Genomic DNA, 21,262 nt, shown 5'->3' on the forward strand with positions numbered 1-21,262 from the left:
AGAAATAATATTGTTCTTTTTTGGGGGATATCCTTGGTTAAAATCACAGGAAGGAATGCTCCTGGTTTTCTGGGAAATGTGAATTTTAATAGTTTTTCCATTTCTTCATAGATTTTTAAATTCCTGGGCACAACCACCACACATGAAAGAAGGTTGCCATTTGTGATTTACATCTCCAACATTTGTTATTGTGGCTTCTGTTGATTTTCGCCAGTTTTACCAGGGTTAAATACCACATGAGCTGCATTTTCATGAAGTTTTCTTTAATTTGGTGACATGCCGTGAATTTTAATTTTATCTTCCATAGCTTCCCCCATTTTTCTAATTCTATCAGATGACCTAGGTCTTGTGCCCACTTTTTCATTACATCTTTTATTTATTCGTCTTTTAAATTCCAATTTAAGAGTAGCCTATACATTTTTGAAAGTTTTTATTATTATTTTGTAATCATTCTTTCTCTAAATTTGAGGTTTTGTTATTGAATCCTTTCATTATTTTTTTCTAGGACTGCATATAGCTGGTGGTATTCTAGCCAGGTTATTCCTAACTTTTTTTAACTCTTCATGTTTCTTCAATTTAGGGCAGTTGTTTTGTCCTTCTACTAAGTCCCTATAAACTGGCCAGTTATTCCTCGTGTGTTTGTGTGCGTGTGTGTATTGCTGTTGCTTCAATAGATGAGAGCCACCATGGGGTTTTCAGTTCCAGTAGTGGTAGATATCTTTCCCATACAGCGTACAGGGCTTTCCTCACTATATGATTTAGGAATCCTCTATGGTTCCTAACTTCATCATGTCCTAAATAACTATGCCAACCATAGACATTGTCCCAGCCCTCTATGTCCAATATTTCCGTATTTTTTTAACAATATCCAATCTTGGATCTAAGTCAGACTTGACGCTTCGTAATATAATTTAAAATCCAGGACTGCAAAGCCTCCTCTATCCATAGTCTTCGTTAATAGTTTGAATTTTATTCGTGGCTTTCCCCCCTGCCAGATAAATTTTGCAAGGTATTTCTGCCAGTCTCTAAAACATTTAACCCCATTAATGATTGGTATAGTTTGAAATAAAAATAACATCTTTGGAAGTATTGTCATTTTGATTATTGACATCCAAGACAAATTTAGCCTCCCCCAGGTCTCCAAATCTTTTTTTATTTATTTGTATAAGTTTATATTTTTGTTTGTAATCCAAACGCCCAAATAGTTCACTTGGTTATTTTTAATCCTGTTAATCATTCTAGTACTTTCTGCTCTTTTTTGTTCACATTCTCCACTAATAATTTGGATTTCTCTTTATTTAGTTTGAACCCCAAGACTTTCCCAAATTCATTCATTTTTAAAATGGTTTCCTGTATACTCTCGGCCGGATTTTCAGTGGTTATTATGACATTGTCTGCGAAGGCGTTAAGCTTGTAATACCCATTTCCTAAATTGATACCTGTTATTTTTGGTTCATTCCTTATGGCTGTTAATAAAGTTTCTTGTATAGTAATAAACAAAAGCGATGACAGAGGGCATCCTTGTCTTGTTCCTTTTTAAATGTTGAACTTTTCCCTAATTTCATTATTTATAATTAATTTTGCTTTCTGATTGGCGTATATAGTTTTGATTCCATTAATTATCTTGTTTCCTAGTCTCATTCCTTTGAAAGTTTTCAATAGGAAATCCCATGAAGCACTATCAAAGGCCTTTTCAGAATGTAAGATTTTGTGATCCATACATTATGTCCCTGGTTTCCCTAAAATACTACAAAGAATCATGGCTACAGCACAATGATGAACAAATGTGAGTGATCCAGGAGCACCACCCAGAAACTTATTAAGAGGTGTAGAAATCACCTAAGTAAATGCATAAATCTATATTTTAACTGGGGCTGCATTCTCTTTCTCTCATGTGCTAAAGAAAGCAAGTAAGGACACAGAGGAGAGCAAAATTTCCAAACATTCCTTGGCTTCCCATCAGCTGGAAAATGTAGCCACGGAAATTTCCTTATTATGCAACAGACTGCCCCAGCTCAACATACTAAAATCATATGCCTTTCATGCTATAAATATAAATGAACTGCGTCTTCACACCTAGTTCCCATATATGCTAACAATCAATATTCTACTAAATCCCTATAAACTGGCCAGTTATTCCTCATGTGTTTTACATGTTATAATGTAGTCACTGCTACTAACAATATTTTTTGAACAACATATAAAGTCAACTACAGGTGGTACATGAGCACTGTTCCACAGCATTTGATATTTTCATTTACATACATTCATTCTAAATATGGTGGGGTATGTACTCTTTTTCATTATTGCTTGTATTATAATTTATAATTTTTGTAAAGTGATATGTGCATGCAGGTCATTGTCTGTAAAATTTTATTTTCAGTTTATGAAGCTATTCTATATCCTCCCACCACACTGACGAAGAATTCTATGAAACAGTAGTCAATCTCTGGAATCACTGTTCAGTTTTGGACATCATATTTGCTGAATACACAAAGCTTCACAGCTTGTCTTACATTGTACAAAGTCTGGTACCTCGCTTCATTTAAAGATTATCAGAGACTTGAGACTAAAGATTTCATTTAGTACTTGTTATGGTTTGAAGGAATTCTATAAAGATTGTTTATTGCGTATATATATGGTCATTGTTTTGCCTAGACATTGCTGACATACTCTTTGCAACACAGGGGTTTGTTTGGTTACTTCCAGATTTTTCGGGCTACAACTCCCATCACCCCCAGCTAACATGGCAGTGGGGTTTACGGGAGTTGTAGCCCAAAACATCTTAAGAGCATCAGGTTGGGAAAGATGGCTTTAAACAACAGCATTTTATCATACTAGAACGGATTTAGAACAGGGAGCAGGAGACTATCTCACTTGACTAGTCCAAGCCTTCTCCCTCACCACAAGGCAGGCCCACTTAGCCACCAAATACCCCAACCAACTCTTACCAGAAAGACCACAGCCTGTCACAAGGAGAAAATAGTTGCACTGCATGCAGAAAGCTGCTTATAAGGCAAATACCCCAAGGTAAAATCTTCCAAATGTGAGTGATCAAGAAGCTGTGTAGGAAACCTGCTTGGATATGTTACACCCATTATCCATCTGCTATTTTTGTGCCCTTGGTTGTTAATATATGTAGGCAATCCATTTTTTTATTTTAAAAAATGTTATTACAGTCTCATATATTGATAAGAGTGTTGTGAGTGCCAGAACCAAAAGGACATCTAGGCAGCCACAAAACAGTTGTTGGCACTCCATAATGTTGAGTACTGCCACAAAAAACCCTATATGCAGAACAAACCAGGAGAGCAGTAATAAGTCAGATTAGTGAGCAGAACAGCAAGATTCACATTAATATCATAGAAGCTCTCTTAACTACATATATTGTCCAAACATACTCCAAAACAGCTGAATGTTTTGTCCTAGGACAAACACTTAGTATTATATAGGTGTAAGGCTTACTGGATTTTCACTTTAAACTCTGTAAATCCTAATGGACACAATGATTTAGCCTCATACTTGTAACATCTTTTTGCAGTTAATCACATGAGAAGGTATTATCATAGCAATTATAAACTATGACTCCCAGAAGCTGAGTTTATTCTGTTTTGCCCTATTTATTGAGTGAAATATTTCATCTTATAAGGGACGCGGGTGGCGCTGTGGGTTAAACTACAGAGCCCAGGACTTGCCGATCAGAAGGTCGGCGGTTCAAATCCCCGCAACGGGGTGAGCTCCCGTTCAGTCCCAGCTCCTGCCAACCTAGCAGTTTGAAAGGACGTCATAGTACAAGTAGATAAATAGGTACCGCTCTGGTGGGAAGGTAAACGGCATTTCCATGTGCTGCTCTGGTTCGCCATAAGTGGCTTAGTCATGCTGGCCACATGACCCAGAAGCTGTACGCCAGCTCCCTCGGCCAGTAAAGCGAGATGAGTGCACAACCCCAGAGTCGGCCACGACTGGACCTAATGGTCAGGGGTCCCTTTACCTTTATTTACTTCATCTTAGGTAAGTGCTCTAATTGTGTGTGTAGATGTGTGTGTACACACACACACACACACACACACACACAGAGATATCTGTATGGCAAGAGAAAGATAGTATGTATTATGCTGTATGTACATAGCACATTGGACTTACAGCTAAGAATTCATCAATGCAAAAATGCTACATGGGAAAAAGAATTTATTTTGGTCAGATGACAAAGCATAAATTTTTTTTGGAGAAGCAGAAGTCTGTATTCAATTGGAAAGCAATATCTGAAAGTTGCACTCCGTGGGAACTTCCCAAGCATGATGTAATGGAAAGGTGACCATGAAAAAATGATGAGCTAGCCAACTCGAAACCTTTATAAATGAAAGATGCAAGGAAGTCTCAGCAGTTCTAGCACTTACAGAACCTTAGTATATGAGGACTTGCCCCCACTACGGTTATAGCTTCTTAGCGAACTTCAATGTATACACAGCACAGAAGATTTCACCAGCAAACTTCAAAAAGCTGTGTACATTAAAACAACTGGAGGTGAGTCTGAATAGCCTACTCTTGTATGTATTGATGACTTTGATTGTTGTGCATGTTTACTTTACATAAGTCTGTTCCTTCAATTTTTTTTTACATTTTTATTTTATTGTTTGCAGTTTACAAGTATCTGGGACCCAATTTGCTGTGGGCACGCTGGGTAAAATTTTGAAATCCTTTGTATTCTAATAGCAGCACAGCTTCCTCTATTCTATCCTTTGCATACCTCATACCTTGCAGAAGGCTTGGTTGTGCTGGATGTGGCATGCAATTTGCACCAAATGTTGTTTGAGTTCTTTTTTTACAAAATGTGGCCATAGAGGTTGCAGTAGAAGAGGCTATCTGCTGTTTTGCTGCTACAAAAACAGTAATAATTCCACTTAGCCTTATATACACTAGTGGCTAAAATTGTGGAAACCTTTTTTAAAAAGTGTATTTCCGAGGTTTGATGGCTCATAATGTAATGAATGATATGTTTTGAATGGACCAAAAATGGTTGAAGACCACCACCACAAAATAGATGCTGTTGATGAACTAATAATGAACTGTGTTGATCAAAAAGCTAATGGTATGTGCATGTTCTGGCCAAGTGAATGGTACACGCAAAGAAGCATAAAGACTGGCTGTACTACACTAGTTACAAACAATGAGTGTTGTAACATGCCAAAGAAAGGGAGAAATGCCAAGATTCAGATGAACAACAAGAAGACTATATAAGATGAGACCAATAATGATTGGTCATTGCCATTATGGTCCCTTGGGATTATCCCCAAATGACCACACAGAAATCATAGAATCATATCATTGTAGAGTTGGAAGGCACCCAAGGGTCATCTAGTCCAACCCCTGCAATGCAGCGCTCACCCTGTTGGGGAAACATATTTTAATTTTAGATGTGGATTCATTGAACTAATTATTTTATACTTTTCAGAATAAAAGTAAAAAAACTGATGGACACTGAGGATGAAATTGCCATTGTGGGGATCGGATGCAATTTTCCTGGAGGTGAGCCCTGCTCCTTTAAATTACATATTAAGTTTAAGTCAATGTGTAGTGGGTGCTACCAGAGATCTTTATATTAGAACTAACATACTTCTAGTGCAATGATACACTAGCATTCATATAGCTGCCTTTTAATGATCATAATCAGTATCGGCTCACGTGGTAAGGCTGAATCATGGATGCACACTTCTGATAGACAGTTCTATGATAAAATAACATAGAATCATAATATCATAGAACTGGAAGGGGCAAAGAGGGTCATCTACTTTAACCCCCTGCAACGCAGGAATCATTTTGCCAAACATGGGGCTCAAAGCCATGACCCTAAGATTAAGAGTCTCATGCTCTACTGGGTGAGCTATCATGTTGAGTTACTTAGAATTTTTTAATTGTCTTATACAATGGAACTTTGGTTTTTGAGCATCTCGGAAGCCAAACCATTTGGAAGCCGAACGCCAAAAACCCGGAAGTGAATTCTTCTGTTTTCGAATGCGCCTCAAAAGTCGAACGGCTTCTGGGGTGCAATTCTCCATTTTCTCAATGGACTTTGCCAATCGCCCATTGGTTGTCGAACGTTTTGGAAGTCGAACAGTCTTCTAGAACGGATTACGTTCGACAACCAAGGTTCCATTGTAGTTTCTGTCAAACGAATCACACCAATAGAATTTAAGTTTCTATTTTAATAAATAAACTATTGGGAAGTAAATTCCAGCTATCTAAAATAATATATTTTCAACAGGTGAAGGAATTGATAATTTCTGGCGAGTTCTACTAGAAGGCAGAAACTGTGTTGTAGAAATACCTCCAGAAAGATTTGAAACCAAAAGTTGGTATGATCCAGACAGTCACAAACCAGGAAAGACGAGCACAAGACATGCCGCTTTTACCGACGAGTAAGTGTTAACGCTTAATCACACGATGGTGGAAAATAAACTGTGAATCAGCTCCAAAGAAGCAGAACACTAAACTGTTTTTAATATTTTTTATTGTAAAGTAATTTGCCCAAGGGACGCGGGTGGCGTTGTGGGTAAAACCTCAGCGCCTAGGACTTGCCGATCGCATGGTCGGCGGTTCGAATCCCTGCGGTGGGGTGCGCTCCCGTTGCTCGGTCCCAGCGCCTGCCAACCTAGCAGTTCGAAAGCACCCCCGGGTGCAAGTAGATAAATAGGAACCGCTTACCAGCGGGAAGGTAAACGGCGTTCCGTGTGCTGCTCTGGTGCCGGTTCGCCGGAGCAGCTTCGTCATGCTGGCCATGTGACCCGGAAGTGTCTGCGGACAGTGCTGGCTCCCGGCCTCTAGAGTGAGATGAGCGCACAACCCTAGAGTCTGTCAAGACTGGCCCATACGGGCAGGGGTACCTTTAATTTGCCTAAACGTACACATTTGGTGTATGTTAAAGAAAATAGATAATGCATTTCAAAGACACTTTTCTATGTGTGATACCAATCATTTTTTCATAGGAAGCAAAAATGGTTTTGGTGCTATAGGCTTGAAGCAGTTTTGTTTTAGCTTAATATGATTGTCCCATGGATGGTACAATTCCTGAATAGTTCAATGGGCTTTGCTCCCAGGTTACCTGGGTATAGGATTGCAGCCTGAACTACATAACTATTTAAGTCAGTTTATTTGGAAATAGAATTTACTGCAAATCGTTTCTTAATCTTACTTACACAGTGTGTAAATTATTTTCAGAATCTGTGGCTACAGCATGTGGGTGCGTCAGATGGTGGACACTGGCTTAAAAGTAGCTTTGAAAAAGAATTGGATCATAGAAATTTGTCCATCAATGACTATTACTCAGGATAACTAAATGGAACAGCCATGGGTTTTTTGTTTTGTTTTTAATCCACAAATTTAAACTGTTTCAGTTTGTATTTTAATAGATGTGCAATTGTTTCTTGAACATCTTAACCAGAATATTTTTTATATAGCCTATTTACTCATGGAGGTTTTTATTGTATTTCCCTTACTCATATGGCAAATCCCATTTTATCTCATTTTTTGGCAAAAAAACCGTCCATTTGAACTGGGCTATCAACTTGTTTTGCTGCATCTACTTGTTATATATATAAAACAACGTCCATAAGTTATCATCCAATTTTGAGAATAACTGCATATAAGCAGTGAACACTTGAATACTGTTTGTGAGGTAGCAGAAGAGGACTTTTGCCTTCCTACCCTGCTCACAAGCTTTTCAGAAGCATCTGTCTGCCCAATATTGCAAATAGGATGCTGGACTAGATAGGCCTTGATCCTAAAGGCTGCTTAACCAGTCACAGGGTGGGTGGCTTGGAAGCCAGTCGCAGGAAGCTCCTATCCCTGGGGAGCAACGCCTGAGCAAGGTGGTCGGCCATTGGGGAATTCCCAGGCTGGCTGCCAGGGATATGTGGACTTTCCCACCATCTGTTTATTTGAATTTCATTTTATTCAGTGTTTTGATAACAGCTGAAACTAGTGTGGAATCTGAAATATTCAGGCACGTGCAACGTTATGACTAGGATCCAAAAGCTAGAAGAAAGCCTCTTCCCTTTGTGGAGGGCCTGTTTCTGATTCAACAAAAGAGAGTAGTCCTAACTCTAAATAAGTCCTTTCATTTGCAAGAGCTCTTTCACAAGACTTTCTTTGCTTGGCAATGGCCTGGCAACAGCAGGAGGTCCCATTCGCTAAAGTAGTGCTTCAGGATAAGAACAGTTTCAGGTTAAGAACAGACATCTGGAACGAATTAAGTACGTAACCAGAGGTACCACTGTATTCTAAAGCTTGTATCTTTATTTACCATGTGTTTAATATAGCCTTTTGCTAGTATAAAGGTTCAGAACAGCACCCCTACATTTTCTCCCTCTACTCATGGTACTTTGGATCCAATTCTACAAATATTTATGTCCAGTATCCTAAGCCACTATTAAGTAGTGGCTCTAAATTTTCTTCTATTTTCATTCTACCTTCCCCAAGAACAAATGACCAAATTATTAAAGCCTTTTATTTTAAAATGATTAATGGTAATAATTTTCTAGAAGTCAAAATATTTGATTGTCTTATTAATGAATGTGCTATGAGTTGGTTGCATATTATTTTCTCCTACTTACAATGTTATTATCTGACTTCTGTTTTGTAGGTTTAATGCATTTGACAACAGGCTTTTTGGAATTAATGATGTGGAAGCTGAGCGTATGGATCCCCAGCAGAAATTACTCCTGGAATGCACATATAGAGCACTGGAAGATGCAGGAGTCCCTAGAGAAAACATAAGTGGTTCAAAAACAGGGGTTTTTGTTGGTGAGATGATAATTTGAAGCTTAAAACAGTTGCATTAATTTAGGAGCATAGACTGGAACATATACGGCTGGTCTACAGAACTCTCTTAGGTTGCAATCCTATACACACTTAAAAAGGTAAAGGTAAATGACCCATGACAGTTAAGTCCAGTCGCGAACGACTCTGGGGTTGCAGCGCTCATGTCTGCAGACAGTTTTTCTGGGCCAGGTGGCTAGCATGACTAAGCCGCTTCTGGTGAAACCAGAGCAGCGCATGGAAATGCCATTTAGCTTCCTGCTAGAGCAGTACCTATTTATCTACTTGCACTTTGACGTGCTTTCAAACTGCTAGGTTGGCAGGAGCTGGGACTGAGCAATGGGAGCTTACCCTGTTGCGGGGATTCGAACCCCAACCCTAGGCTCAGTGGTTTAGACCACAGCACCACCCACATCCATGTACTTACTTGGGAGTAAATCCCATTAGCTTAGATCCTACTCAGTTATGAATAGAATTTTCCGATTGTGGTGGTATGTTAATGAAGTCTTATGAACACTTAAGGTTCATTTGCAGATCACTTAAAAACCCAAAAAAAGTGATTGATAAGGATGAAGTAGCACCCAAATATACATCAGAACATTTAAAAAATGGGTTCAAAGTACCTATATTTATTGAACAAATGAACTTTAATTGATGTCAACAGGTAACACATGCTAATGTAATTCAGCCCACTGTTAAAGACAATTGAGAGTATCTACTGCTGACTACACAATATTTTTGAAGAAAATGTGAAGTTTTCTAGACAGTAAATATAACTGTGCTTAAGAGCATTACAAGCCAAAGAAAGTTTAAACTGATGTAACTCAAGAAACAAACATGTATCTATTGGTTACATGAACAACGCTGTTGATGGTGATTAATCAGTTGCATGATTTGCAGTTTTAAAAAATAAAGTCTAGTGTATTAAGAGAGCTGTTGGACTTTATGATCATTAAAAGAACTTCTGTGACTATCAGCTGCTTTGAATAGAACATGTAAATATGGATTTTATAGTAAATAAAACACATAAATAATACTATGCTATAAAGCAACATTTATGCAGCATTTCCAATATTCAGTTCAAATTTGAGGAATAATATGATTTTCATATTATTAGTGATGTATGTAAAACATTCTTGTAAAACATGATCATTTGTACAGCAACCCTGTTAGGTAGGTGAACTGCATTCACATTTTATATACTGGAGACCTGCGGAGAGATTAGCAGAGAGCTAGGAAATGCAATTTATGGTGGATTTATTTTTTTTAACCCTAGTCTCACAACTCAGAGTCTATCCACTTAGCTGATCAGTACTCACAAACCTGAATAGCTGCATAGCATTCCCTTACGAAGATGACTCATTGAAAAGCCTAATCTTGTTGTGTAGATTGAAGCATGTTGTGTGTGGCAGATCTAGAGCAATAAATGCAATCAAGTTGTTCAGAATGAATACTGTACTCTCAATATACTATGCTGGTAACACGGTACATCTTTGGTATTCACAGGTATGATGAATCAAGACTACAGGCTAATGAGTAGCAGAAACCCCACTGAAGCAAGCCACTACGATGGCACTGGGACAGCAATGAGCATAGCTGCTAACCGGATTTCATATACATTTAATCTGACTGGGCCATCAGTTGCCATCGACACGGCTTGCTCCTCATTTGCTTATGCTTTGCACTTTGCTTTGCATGCAATTAAACAAGGTAATGAGATCTAATAGTTTTTCATTCGTTCATATTCTTCCTTTCCTCTAAGGACCTCAAAGTGGCAAACAAGTCCCCACTCCGCGCAATATTGTCTCCCATATTTTATTCCCTATTTAGCAGCCTCAGTTTCAAGGCACAGTAAAATATTGGAATATGTTTCTGGAAAGGTCTGAAGTTTGTATGTTGTGAAAGCTCCCCCCCAAACCCCCAGCCTTCTGAGGGCCACAGGCACTCACAAATAAGACTGACATATTTCGAAGTATAATTCTGGGATTTATCTTGGTCTTCCTTACACTATGCATATTGTGGACCAGTTATATTATGTCATGTCACACAGGGTGCATTTGTAATTTAGGTATGTTGCCTCACAGACCATAAACTCCAGTAGGCAAGCACTGAGTGGAAGTGAGAGAGAAAAGAGCTTATAGGAATGATGTGGCTAACCGTAAGTTAGGAAAATAATTTTATATTAATTTAGTGACAAGACGTAGACATTTGCTTTACTCACACTAGAACATCTTAAAGAGAACAACAGATTTCCCCTCACAAACAATGAGAGACTTACTGTTGCGTGTTGAGTCCCCGAAACCACCCCTTCATTGATGAATAAGACACAAGGGCACAGGTATTAGGTTAAATGTTACTGGGCAAATTTAGGCCACAGCGTTATTGGTTACAGAATGTGAGCTTTATTGGCTTAGGCATTGGATTGACCCGACTACATCTGACTCCTGCCCGTCATGCAGGGAGTCCGGTAAGGGTCAACCACGGATAGGGGGAGCCCCGTCCATGCAAACCAACTTGAGCTAACCCAGGGTTCCTGACAGGGTCTTGCCATGGCCCTAGCCCTGCCCCAGGCTTCAGACAAGATCCACACCCCTGGATTCCTTTAACAGAATGCCCTTAAGCTTGGAGGGGCAGGCAAATGTGTGTGTTTGTATACCGTTGTAATCTTTTCAGAAGACTAAATACTGAGCCTTATGCTGAACAGAAATGCATTCATTATTTTACCCTACAGGAGACTGTGAAGCTGCTCTTTGTGGAGGAGTGAGCTGCATAATGGAACCACAGGTCTTCATAGCTCTTAGTAAAGCAAAGATGCTATCCCCTGAAGGAGTCAGCAAACCCTTTTCTATAAAGGCCGATGGCTATGGAAGGGGAGAAGGTTGTGGAGTTATTTTGCTGAAATCGTTAAAGAAGGTATGAGTATAGACACGGGATTCACAAACTCCTGACTCTTAATTCATTAAACCTAGGAATTATGTCTAATTCTATTTATAAAATAGTCATAGCTGGTAGAATGCTCACCATGTCTCATAATCTTTGTTATAAGAGAGAGAGCATATCATAAAATGTTCAACTGAGTTATATTGCACTGGCTGTGTTTGCCATCCCTATGTTTCACAACTTTAAGAAGCTTTACCTCTTTTCATCTTCTTTAAAATAGGCGCAGGAAGACTTCAGCAAAATATGGGGTGTCATCAGCGTGAGTGCAGTCAACCAGAATGGAAGATCCGTCACACCAATCACCAGACCATCTCAAGAGGAACAGGAGAAGTTGCTGCTCAGCATCTACCCAGAGCGTGTTGATCCATCTGTTGTGCAATATATTGAAGCACATGGCACAGGGACACCTGCAGGAGATCCTGTTGAGGCAGAGAGCTTAGGTAATGTCATTGGTCAAAAGAGGTCTCCTAATCTGCCCCCTCTCAAGATTGGCTCCGTTAAAGGGAACATTGGGCACACAGAGTCAGCTGCTGGGGCAGCAGGCTTAATCAAAGTTCTTCTCATGATGCACCATGGGAAGGTAGTCCCATCCTTGCACTTTTCAGAGAGCACCAGCAGCATAAATACAGGGAAACTGAATCTCTCCATCCCAACAACAGTGGAGAAGTGGGAGGAGCCTGGTGAATATGGCAGAGTTGCTGGGATCAACTGTTTTGGATTTGGGGGCACCAATGCCCATGTGGTTGTCAGACAGTTTAAACAAATCCAGGTTATTTCTCCAGTCCGAAGGCCTGTCGAATTATTTGTCATTTCGGCAGCTTCAGGAAATTCTCTCAAACGGGCGATAGAAGACACAGCTAGGTACCTTAATACAAGTGACTCAGTGACACTCCCAAATCTGGCCTATACATCTGCTTGTAGAAGAAGCCATATAAACTACAAGTACAGAAAAGCATTTGTGGCATCTTCACTACAGAAACTAGAACAACAGCTTTCCCCTGCAGTTGAACTGGAAACAGCTCCGCTGAAGAAACCGCCACAATTAATTTTTGTCTTCTCTGGTAACGGTCTGGATCTGAAAGGGATACCTGAGATATTGCTAAGGACTGAGCCAGTGTTTAGAGACAAATGCAAAGAAATAGAAAGGCTGTTTCTAGAACACCTTCCCACAGGAATCCTAAAATCAAAAGAAAATGAATACAAAGATTTCTCCAGGCCTGAAGTTGCCCAGCCCTTACTCTTTACACTGCAGGTGGCCTTGGTTACACTCCTGCAACACTGGGGCATTAAGCCAATTGCTGCTGTTGGCCATTCAGTTGGCGAAGTAGCTGCTGCCCATTGTGCTGGCTTGATTTCCCTGGAAGATGCTGTCAAAGTCATCTACCACAGGAGCAGACTACAGGCTAAAGTCACTGGAGGCAGAATGCTGGTGGTTGGCAACATTCCCGTTGCAGAGGTGTCAGCAGCCCTTGGAGCATATTCAGGGAAAGTCTGCGTTGCAGCATTTAACAGTCCTTTGTCTTGCACCTTATCAGGAGATGAAACGTCTATCCATGCCATTCAGAAAGATCTGGCTGAGCACTTCAGTAAAAGAAACGTATTTCTTTATGTTTTAAATGTGCCAGCTGCATATCACAGCCAAATGATGGATCCAGTACTAACTGAGATAGCAGACAATCTATCAGAATTAAAGAAAGGGAAGCCAGAGATTGACCTAATCTCGACAGCAACAGGGAAGGCTGTTTTAGATGGTGATTTTGTTACAGGAACCTACTGGGCCAGACAGGTTCGGGATCCTGTTTTTTTTGCAGAGGCTATAACAACTGCAGCAAAAAGCAGAGATGATCCTGTATTTGTGGAAATTGGTCCCCAGCGTGCACTGAAAAGATATATAATTGAAGCATTAGGGACACAAGCTAAAGTTTTTCCTTCCTTGCACCTTGACAAAGAATATATGACACTTCTCACACTTGTTAAAGGCCTTTTTGAATTGGGAGTCAATCCAGATTGGGAGCACATCTATGCAGGATATCAGGGTGTACCTGCAGCCTACCCCAGGTATCAATTTGATCATAAGAAGCTCATGTCATTTTTAAACAGGCTCCAGCAGCCAACTCAAACCAGGCTGAACACAAACCACCTGTCAATTCATAATGTCAGCAACGGCAGTTCAGAATTCAAGCATTCCATATCTCAGACAGTGACTCCCTATTTGTACGAGCACAAGCTCAATGGTGTTGCTCTGGTTCCTGGTGCCTTTTTTGTTGAACTTGCTTTGTCAGCTGTGATGGCTAGCTCAGGAAGAAAGGAGCCCTTAAGTTTGTGTCAGATGAGCATGAAGTTTGAATCGCCTTGTGTTTTAAGTGAAAATTCTCATGATTTGAAGCTAAAAGTGGTATCACAAGAGGAAACAAAAGATTTCAAAATACTGTCCTCATCTGGTGCGGTATATGCATCTGGACGGATCACATGGAACCAAGAAACCTTTCTTGAAGAAAATAACATTTCATATAGACATGTTTTTCAGCGTTGTAAATCAATTGTCAGAAAGGATGAAATATACGAAGCATTATCTCGTTTTGGATTTCAGTATGGTTCGGTATTCAAGCAGCTAAGTGATGTTTTTTATTTTGAAGAGCTGAAGGAAGCCATAACCACCATTAAGGTGAACAAGCAAACCAGGGAAGAACTGCACAAGCATTTTATTCATCCAGTGATATTAGATTGCTTTCTGCAAATGATTGGTGTGATGACCACAAAAATCAGGAACAACTGTACAGGGTTTCCTTCCAACATAGGTAGCCTTGTAATTGTCCGACCTTTGGAAGAGGAAATGATGATGTATCTGAAAACAAGTAAGTCTACTGAGAACTACTTAGAATTTTGTGGATGCTTCACAGATAAACAAGGCTCTCTTTTGGTTGAGATTAAACGTGTTGGGATCACTCTTCTGAAGAGAACGTCCAATAGTCATGATGCTTTCCTTTTTGAAAATCAGTGGAAAGAGGTAACCCCTTCCCGGATTATCCAAACCTCAGGAGATGCACCCAGAGCTGCAGTGTTTGCTGACAAAATTGGAGTTTCTCAACAGCTCAAAAAATATTTACATAAAGATTCTAGGTTTTTGATGTATGAAGACTGGGAGCGATTACTGGTGTCAGGAAGCGCAAATTCAGCTGCTCAGGACAAAATTAGGCTAGAGGTGCATGACTACAGTGATGTTTTGTTTATGTGGGGAATTCAAAGATCAAATGGAGAAAATCCTGAGAGTGTTGTTGCAAGCTTATCCAAATGTTGTGAAGCTTTCCGGCAACTTGTCGTTGCATTGAGAGAGAAGAACAGTCATGGTTCCATCAAGATAATTACATATAGAGCAACAGGCAGGACTGTAGACCACATTAACCCTGGCTTGGCTTTGTATGGGATGGTAAGATCCTGCATTCTTGAAGTTCCTGAAATCACATTTCAGATTATTGATATGGGTTCAACAAGTACAATGGACATAGCAGTTTTAGCAGATGTTTTAGTAGAATATGAAGCAGATAAATATGCTGAAGTCTGGATTAATCAGGGGAGAATTTACACTTCTGAAATTAGATGTACACAGGTTGATGACAGGTCCTATAATGATCCTTCTCAGTCTCTTCAAGAATCTGAGCTGTCAACTTTTTACACTTCTGAGCCTCATGAAGTAAGAAATCTATTTGCTGAGCCAGCTGACCACATTGAGATTTCTCCTGATAATCACAATGTTGAAGTGCAAGTTGAGAAAATAAGTATCCATTCTGAAGACTATTATCCTGTTAGTGTTTCCAGCTGTAACTTTGGAAACACATTATACTGGAATTCACAGACCATTGATAAATACAGGTTCTTGGCTCTGGACTACAGTGGAACGGTGGTTGCAACAGGCAGTGATGTAAAAAAGATCAAAGTGGGAGATCATATTGTTTCATGCTACCCAGTGGCTGCATCTTCAAGAATCAGGATTCCAGAAGCAGTGTGTTTCAAAACCCAGAAATTTCCATGTTTTCAAACTGTACCCTGTGTCTCCTTCTTCAGGATAGGATGGGAAATTTTGCACCAGATGTTACCAAAGATGAAACGGAATAGATTTTTAGGCATTATTTCTGATGAACCACAGTCGGTTTTGTGTAAAGTGCTTGCTTTGTCAGCTCAGGAACTGGGCTGGAACACCTTATGTACAGCACTTGACAGCAGCCTGGAAAAAAGAGTAGCTCAATGCAATGCCCTTGTCTTTCTGCCCTTCCTAGAAAGATTACCGAAAGACGTCTTGGCCCGTCTTTCACATCTTCAGGATGTTGTGGTAATCGATGGCAACCACCATTCTGAACACTTGCGATCTCTAATTGGAAGCGGTCATGAAAACTTTCAAATTCATATTCTCAGTCTATCAACCATTTTTCAGAAATCATCGCTGAAACATTCCCACAAGCCTTTCAGTGAGTGGTTGAAATCAATGCAACGCAGGCAATTCAAGGACTTGCCTTGTTCCGTTTTTCAGCAGACAGAAAACAGTGAGAGCATAGACACGATAACATCCTACTTTACCTGTAAGGCTGTCTCATTTGCTGTACTGAAAAGCAATGGGCAGAACAGGTGTATTTCTGACATACCAGTGCATGAAGCAAAGCGGAAGATGTTTAAGCAGAATGCTGTTTACATAGTCATAGGAGGACTCACCGGGCTTGGCTATGAAACTGTTAGATTTATTGCTCAAAATGGAGGAGGATGCATCGCGATCCTTTCAAGGAGAAAGCCCAGCATTGAAAAGCAGAAGGAAATAAGTGATTTGCAGATTCAGAACAAGTGGTGCAATATCATCAGTCTGCAGTGCAATGTGACTTTTTGGCCTGAGGTTGAGAAAGCAATCAGTTCAATCAGCAAAATCTTTCCAAAGTGTCCAATCAAAGGTGTTTTCCACGGTGCTGTGGTTTTGCATGATGGGCGCATTGAAAATATGACGCTTTCTAGCTTTGAGAAAGTTTTAAGCCCGAAGGTTGCTGGTGCCATCAATCTGCACCACGCCACTCAGGGACAGGCTCTTGATTATTTTGTATGTTATTCATCTGTTGCTTCCTTCATTGGAAGTTCATTGCAAGCAAACTATGCTGCCGCCAATTCTTTCCTGGACCTTTTCTGCCAATTCAGAAGAAACTGTGGACTGTCAGGACAATCGATCAACTGGGGTGCCTTGAATCTGGGACTACTGGACGGTAAAAATCAACTTCAAAAATTGGTGGAATCAAAGGGTATATCAATTCTGCAAGTGGATGAGATCCATGAGAATCTTAAAACAAGCTTAACTCTGAACCACCCTCAGCAAGCTGCCGTGAAGCTGAACTTCAAAACAATGCTCAACACTTACTATCGTCAAGTTCCAGCAATCAGAAGTCGCCTGCATACAATTATGATAGAACATTTTGGCAGTCAGGCTGAGCTTTTTGAACAAGCCATGTCCAAGGATTTGGCTGCACTAAAATCTGAAGACTATAGCATATCATTGGTGAGTCAGCTCACTAGTACAGATCCAAGTGACATTGCAATGAATACACCCCTCTTGTCCCTTGGCATAGATTCCATGTTGGCCATGACTCTGCGCAATCTCATTTATATAGAACATAAGGTTGATATACCACTTGTGAAAATTCTTGATCCTCATAGCACAGTGCTTAGTTTAGCACTGCTTTTAGAAGAATGTTCTAAGGAACCTGGGGAACCCAAGTGATGCCTGAGGGAAAAATGAACTGTGAAGTAGAAACCTGAAATATCTTTTCCTAGCTTCAGTGTTGATTTTATTTGCATCATTTTTAAAAAAATCTAATTTTTCTATTAATAGTGACCCTCAACAAGAACCATAATTTGGATTAACTAAATAGATGTAATTATAGTCTTAGTTAGTGCCAACTGCTATTTCACCACAGACACCGGTAATCATTTATATCTGCTGACAGTTAAGCTTTTCATGTGAGGACTTATCCATACTTACCTTGTGCCCCACTCTTTCCAGACACAGGTTCGTGCTTTAAAGCTCTGTCTCCAAGCATGTGTGGTTTTTGCCCCGGAGCTTTCCCTGCAAAAAATCCACTCTTTAGCTCTCAGTCGGTGCAAATGTCAATTCAGGCTTTTAGTGGGTTGAAGTTTGCTCTGATTGAGTGCTAAAATGCAGGTTTTCATGGGGAAAGCTCCACAGCAAAAAAATAAAGGGGTGCTGGGACATGGAGCTTTAAAAGTACAGCATGGAAAGAGCAGAGGATAGGTTGATAAGCCCAGAGAGTCCTGAAACAGCTTACTCTGAACCATTTTGGGGCATTGTTGGTTAGCTCTTCCTAATGTTTTAGCATACTTAAGACAAGTAAAGTGGTTTACGGGGATCACTTGCCCTTTATGAAAGGGTGCAGAGGCTGAGCTTGAGTTTGAACATTAAACACAGGATTTTAAAATGAATGTAAAATGTGTTTCTGATTTTTTTTTAATCTACAAGTCATTTGCTCCACTACAGTATGTTTTGTATGTTTATCTTCTCCCTTTTGAAAACTGATCAAGGAAATTCAAACAACCATTACAATACATAGCATTTTTCACTGTGATCTCTCAGTTTCCAAGGGAGACACGACATAGTGCTTTGCTTCTGCCTCTCCTGGGTCTTTTAAAAAGTGAACTGAGCAAAGGGCTGTATTTGGAGTTCAGTCCTCACTGCCATTGGCTGCCTTCATTCCCAGGTCTGTATGCAGTATAATTAACATTACACTTTATATTTTGCAGACTTTGGAGGTTAGTTAAGTACCATATTAGTTAACTTTGCATATCATGTTTAAAATTATGAAGTACATATTCTCCCCCCCCCCCCGATTTTTAATATGGAAGATATTTTTACCTTCATTACTACTTTGTACTTGCATATTTTATAATTTTATGCTATACAGCGAAGTCTTTTTGCTTTATTACTACTTTGCATCAAAAATAACCATTATTACTCTTTGTGTTCAAATAAATTACATTGTTTTTAATCAGTTAATAAAGATGTACTTGTTTTCAATCAGTTAATAAAGGTGTACTTTTATGTGATTAAATGGAAAGTTTATTCTTAATACAAAAAGGGGGGTGTTATTTCAGATTTTTGTTGAAGGGGGACAAGACTCTCAGCATGTTTTAAAGATTCTTTGTAGGTATATTTAATATTACTTTAGTAAGAATTCTTGCATTACAAAATATATTTTTTTCCAGCTGATACATATAGATTCTTATACATGTGAGTGTACAAGGAATAAATTTATGTTTAGTGCCGATCAGGGATGGGAAACCTGCAGCTCTTCCGCTATTGCTGGACTCCAATTCTTATCTGCTCCAGCCAGCAGGGTCAATGGTCAGGGCTGATGGGAGTTGAAGCTCAGCAATGCCAGGGTGGGAACTAGCTCCCCATCCTTGCTGTAGGACTTGGGAGCTGACCATGGCCCTAGTGGGGATTCCTTCTGCATCTCAGTCAGGGTACTCATTCCTGAGGGTAGCTCATACACTGAAGCCTCTTAACAGTGAGTATGTCCGTTCCATTACAGTGGATTTGATAATGGCTTATCAAGTTTGTAACATGCCCTGAGTCCTCCTTTATAATGGAAAAAGGCAGCCCAGAAATGGAAGAAGTCACATTGTGTCATTGATACCCCAAATGTGGGTGGAATAAGGCCTACTTACTGAGGACAGAGTGCAGCAGGGCTTATTCTAAACTACCCCCCCCCACTGCAATTGTAATTCCCCCTCCTCCAACTTTTAGTAAACAAAAGGAAGGGGTGGAGAAATGAAAATTATCAGCAAAAGAAAGGGAGAAATAGACTGCAAGGCTGAGGAAATCATTGGTGGCATGGAAAAAATAGGTACATAAAAGAAGAATTCACTGGATGCGAAGATACAGGTTTGGAGCAGCAACCTCGAAAATAAGGGATCAGCAGCCTCACCTGTCCCTGGGACAGTCTACGGGATATCTAACAATCCGGGATAGCAGCGGGAAACAGCGCTGGAATAAGGGAATTTCCCGCAAAAAAAAGGGAAGGTTGACAGCTATGGATAGGACTGACATTTTTTGTTCCACTGAGCATCATAGGAGAGGTATGTTAGTGAACATTGGCCTTATTAGTTAACTTATGTGCACAGAAATTCACCCCTAAATGCTGAATAAAAACACCCCAGACACTGAATAAAAACAACAGAGGATGTGCAGTGCCTATGTACTCTGTTCTTGACGTTACCAGAGAGATCTGTGCAGCTGCATAATTTTTGTGGTAGTATGAAGATTTGTAAGAGTGGAGTGGGGGATATAAGTAGTTTATCTCCTTTTTTGCTATAAACCCATATCTCATCGCATATTGCTCTAATTAACTTCTTAATTTTCTGACACCCTGAGTAAAGAATTACTTTAAATTGTCAGTACTATTTGTAAACTGATAGGTTTATGGTACTTAGGCAACCAAAAAGTCCCAAGTTCTCAGAAAAGTACTTTTCTACAAAGCTAGTAAATGCATATTAATAATGGTGAATACAACCACAGAAACAACGAAAGGGGGGATGCACTGTGGCCAACAGAAAATACCTGTATACAAACCTGACACTTAGATTTGCATGGACAGGCGGAGTCCCCCAATCCCTGGGCGGCCCCTGTGTGGAATCACGACTCAAGACAACGTGCTATGGGATTAAAATTGGACACAACTTTATTATGTTTCAGATGAGTGTAGACCTTGGCTCAGGCATTGGGCATTTATCCCTCCCAGTCCCCCACCGGGGATCTGGGGAACATCAGGGTTATCCAGAGTGTGTGTGTGTGGGGGGATAGACTGGCTCTGGAGAACATATGTTCAAGCAGAGAGAACCCGCCCCAATGACGACATCTAGGCGTACAGCCAAAGCCCCCCCTCAAAACAACCCCTTTAACGGGGAACCCTGGGATTGCCGCTGCAAAGAGAGGGGGGCCGTGGGTCACCACTACACGCCCACCCCCATTTAGGGAAGATAGACTAAAGGATTCCGCCCAAGGCCTGATACCGCCAAAGTTGTGACGTTTTGCTACAGGAAAGGCAAACCTGCCAATGCAGGATAATTCCTTTCTGGCCCTTCAACAGCGACCTTGCCGTAGCAGCGCCTGCGTACCTGTGGAGAAAAGGCTAACCAGCAAAAGAAGTCTTAACTGAGGGTGGGTCAGGTGGGAGAAGCTCTGGAGCCAACTGACAATTCCCAGATAAGATCCTCCCCCTATTGTGTGGGCAGGTGGTCCCTCCCCCTACCTGGCCTGATCACCTTGACAACGCCTCCCCAGGCGGGATTGGGCAGCTGGCTGAGGTAGGCGGAGAACTCAAGGTATCCCACCTGGGGAAGGCGAAGCCAAGCCCATGCTAATGGTGCCGCATAGGGTCCAGGGGGCTGCGCACGACCACGCAAAGGGTGCCCCCCATTTAATGTGGGGAGCATTCATTCTGACAACAAGCAGAGACTGAAA

General features: G+C 40.5%; 1 protein-coding gene and 1 long non-coding RNA gene across 2 annotated transcripts in view; one reads left to right on the top strand and one right to left on the bottom strand.

The window, feature by feature from the left end:
• The first annotated feature begins 4,464 nt into the window (after window positions 1-4,464).
• Window positions 4,465-17,584, top strand: LOC309381041 (phthioceranic/hydroxyphthioceranic acid synthase-like). The gene is made up of 7 exons (XM_081931399.1): window positions 4,465-4,524; window positions 5,453-5,526; window positions 6,263-6,416; window positions 8,639-8,799; window positions 10,321-10,524; window positions 11,546-11,727; window positions 11,975-17,584. The coding sequence occupies exons 2-7, from the start codon at window positions 5,472-5,474 to the stop codon at window positions 17,501-17,503; spliced, it is 6,285 nt and encodes a 2,094-aa protein (XP_081787525.1). The 5' UTR covers window positions 4,465-4,524; window positions 5,453-5,471; the 3' UTR covers window positions 17,504-17,584.
• A 1,030-nt stretch (window positions 17,585-18,614) lies between these two features.
• LOC309353475 overlaps window positions 18,615-21,262 on the bottom strand; it is an 85,507-nt gene continuing 82,859 nt past the window's right edge. The window contains exon 2 of the long non-coding RNA XR_014161890.1: window positions 18,615-18,803. This is a non-coding gene — a long non-coding RNA (uncharacterized lncRNA). The remainder of the gene's footprint in view (window positions 18,804-21,262) is intronic.

Source organism: Podarcis melisellensis, assembly GCF_964234715.1.
Source record: "Podarcis melisellensis genome assembly, chromosome: 12".
In the NCBI taxonomy this organism is placed as follows: Eukaryota; Metazoa; Chordata; class Lepidosauria; order Squamata; family Lacertidae; genus Podarcis; species Podarcis melisellensis.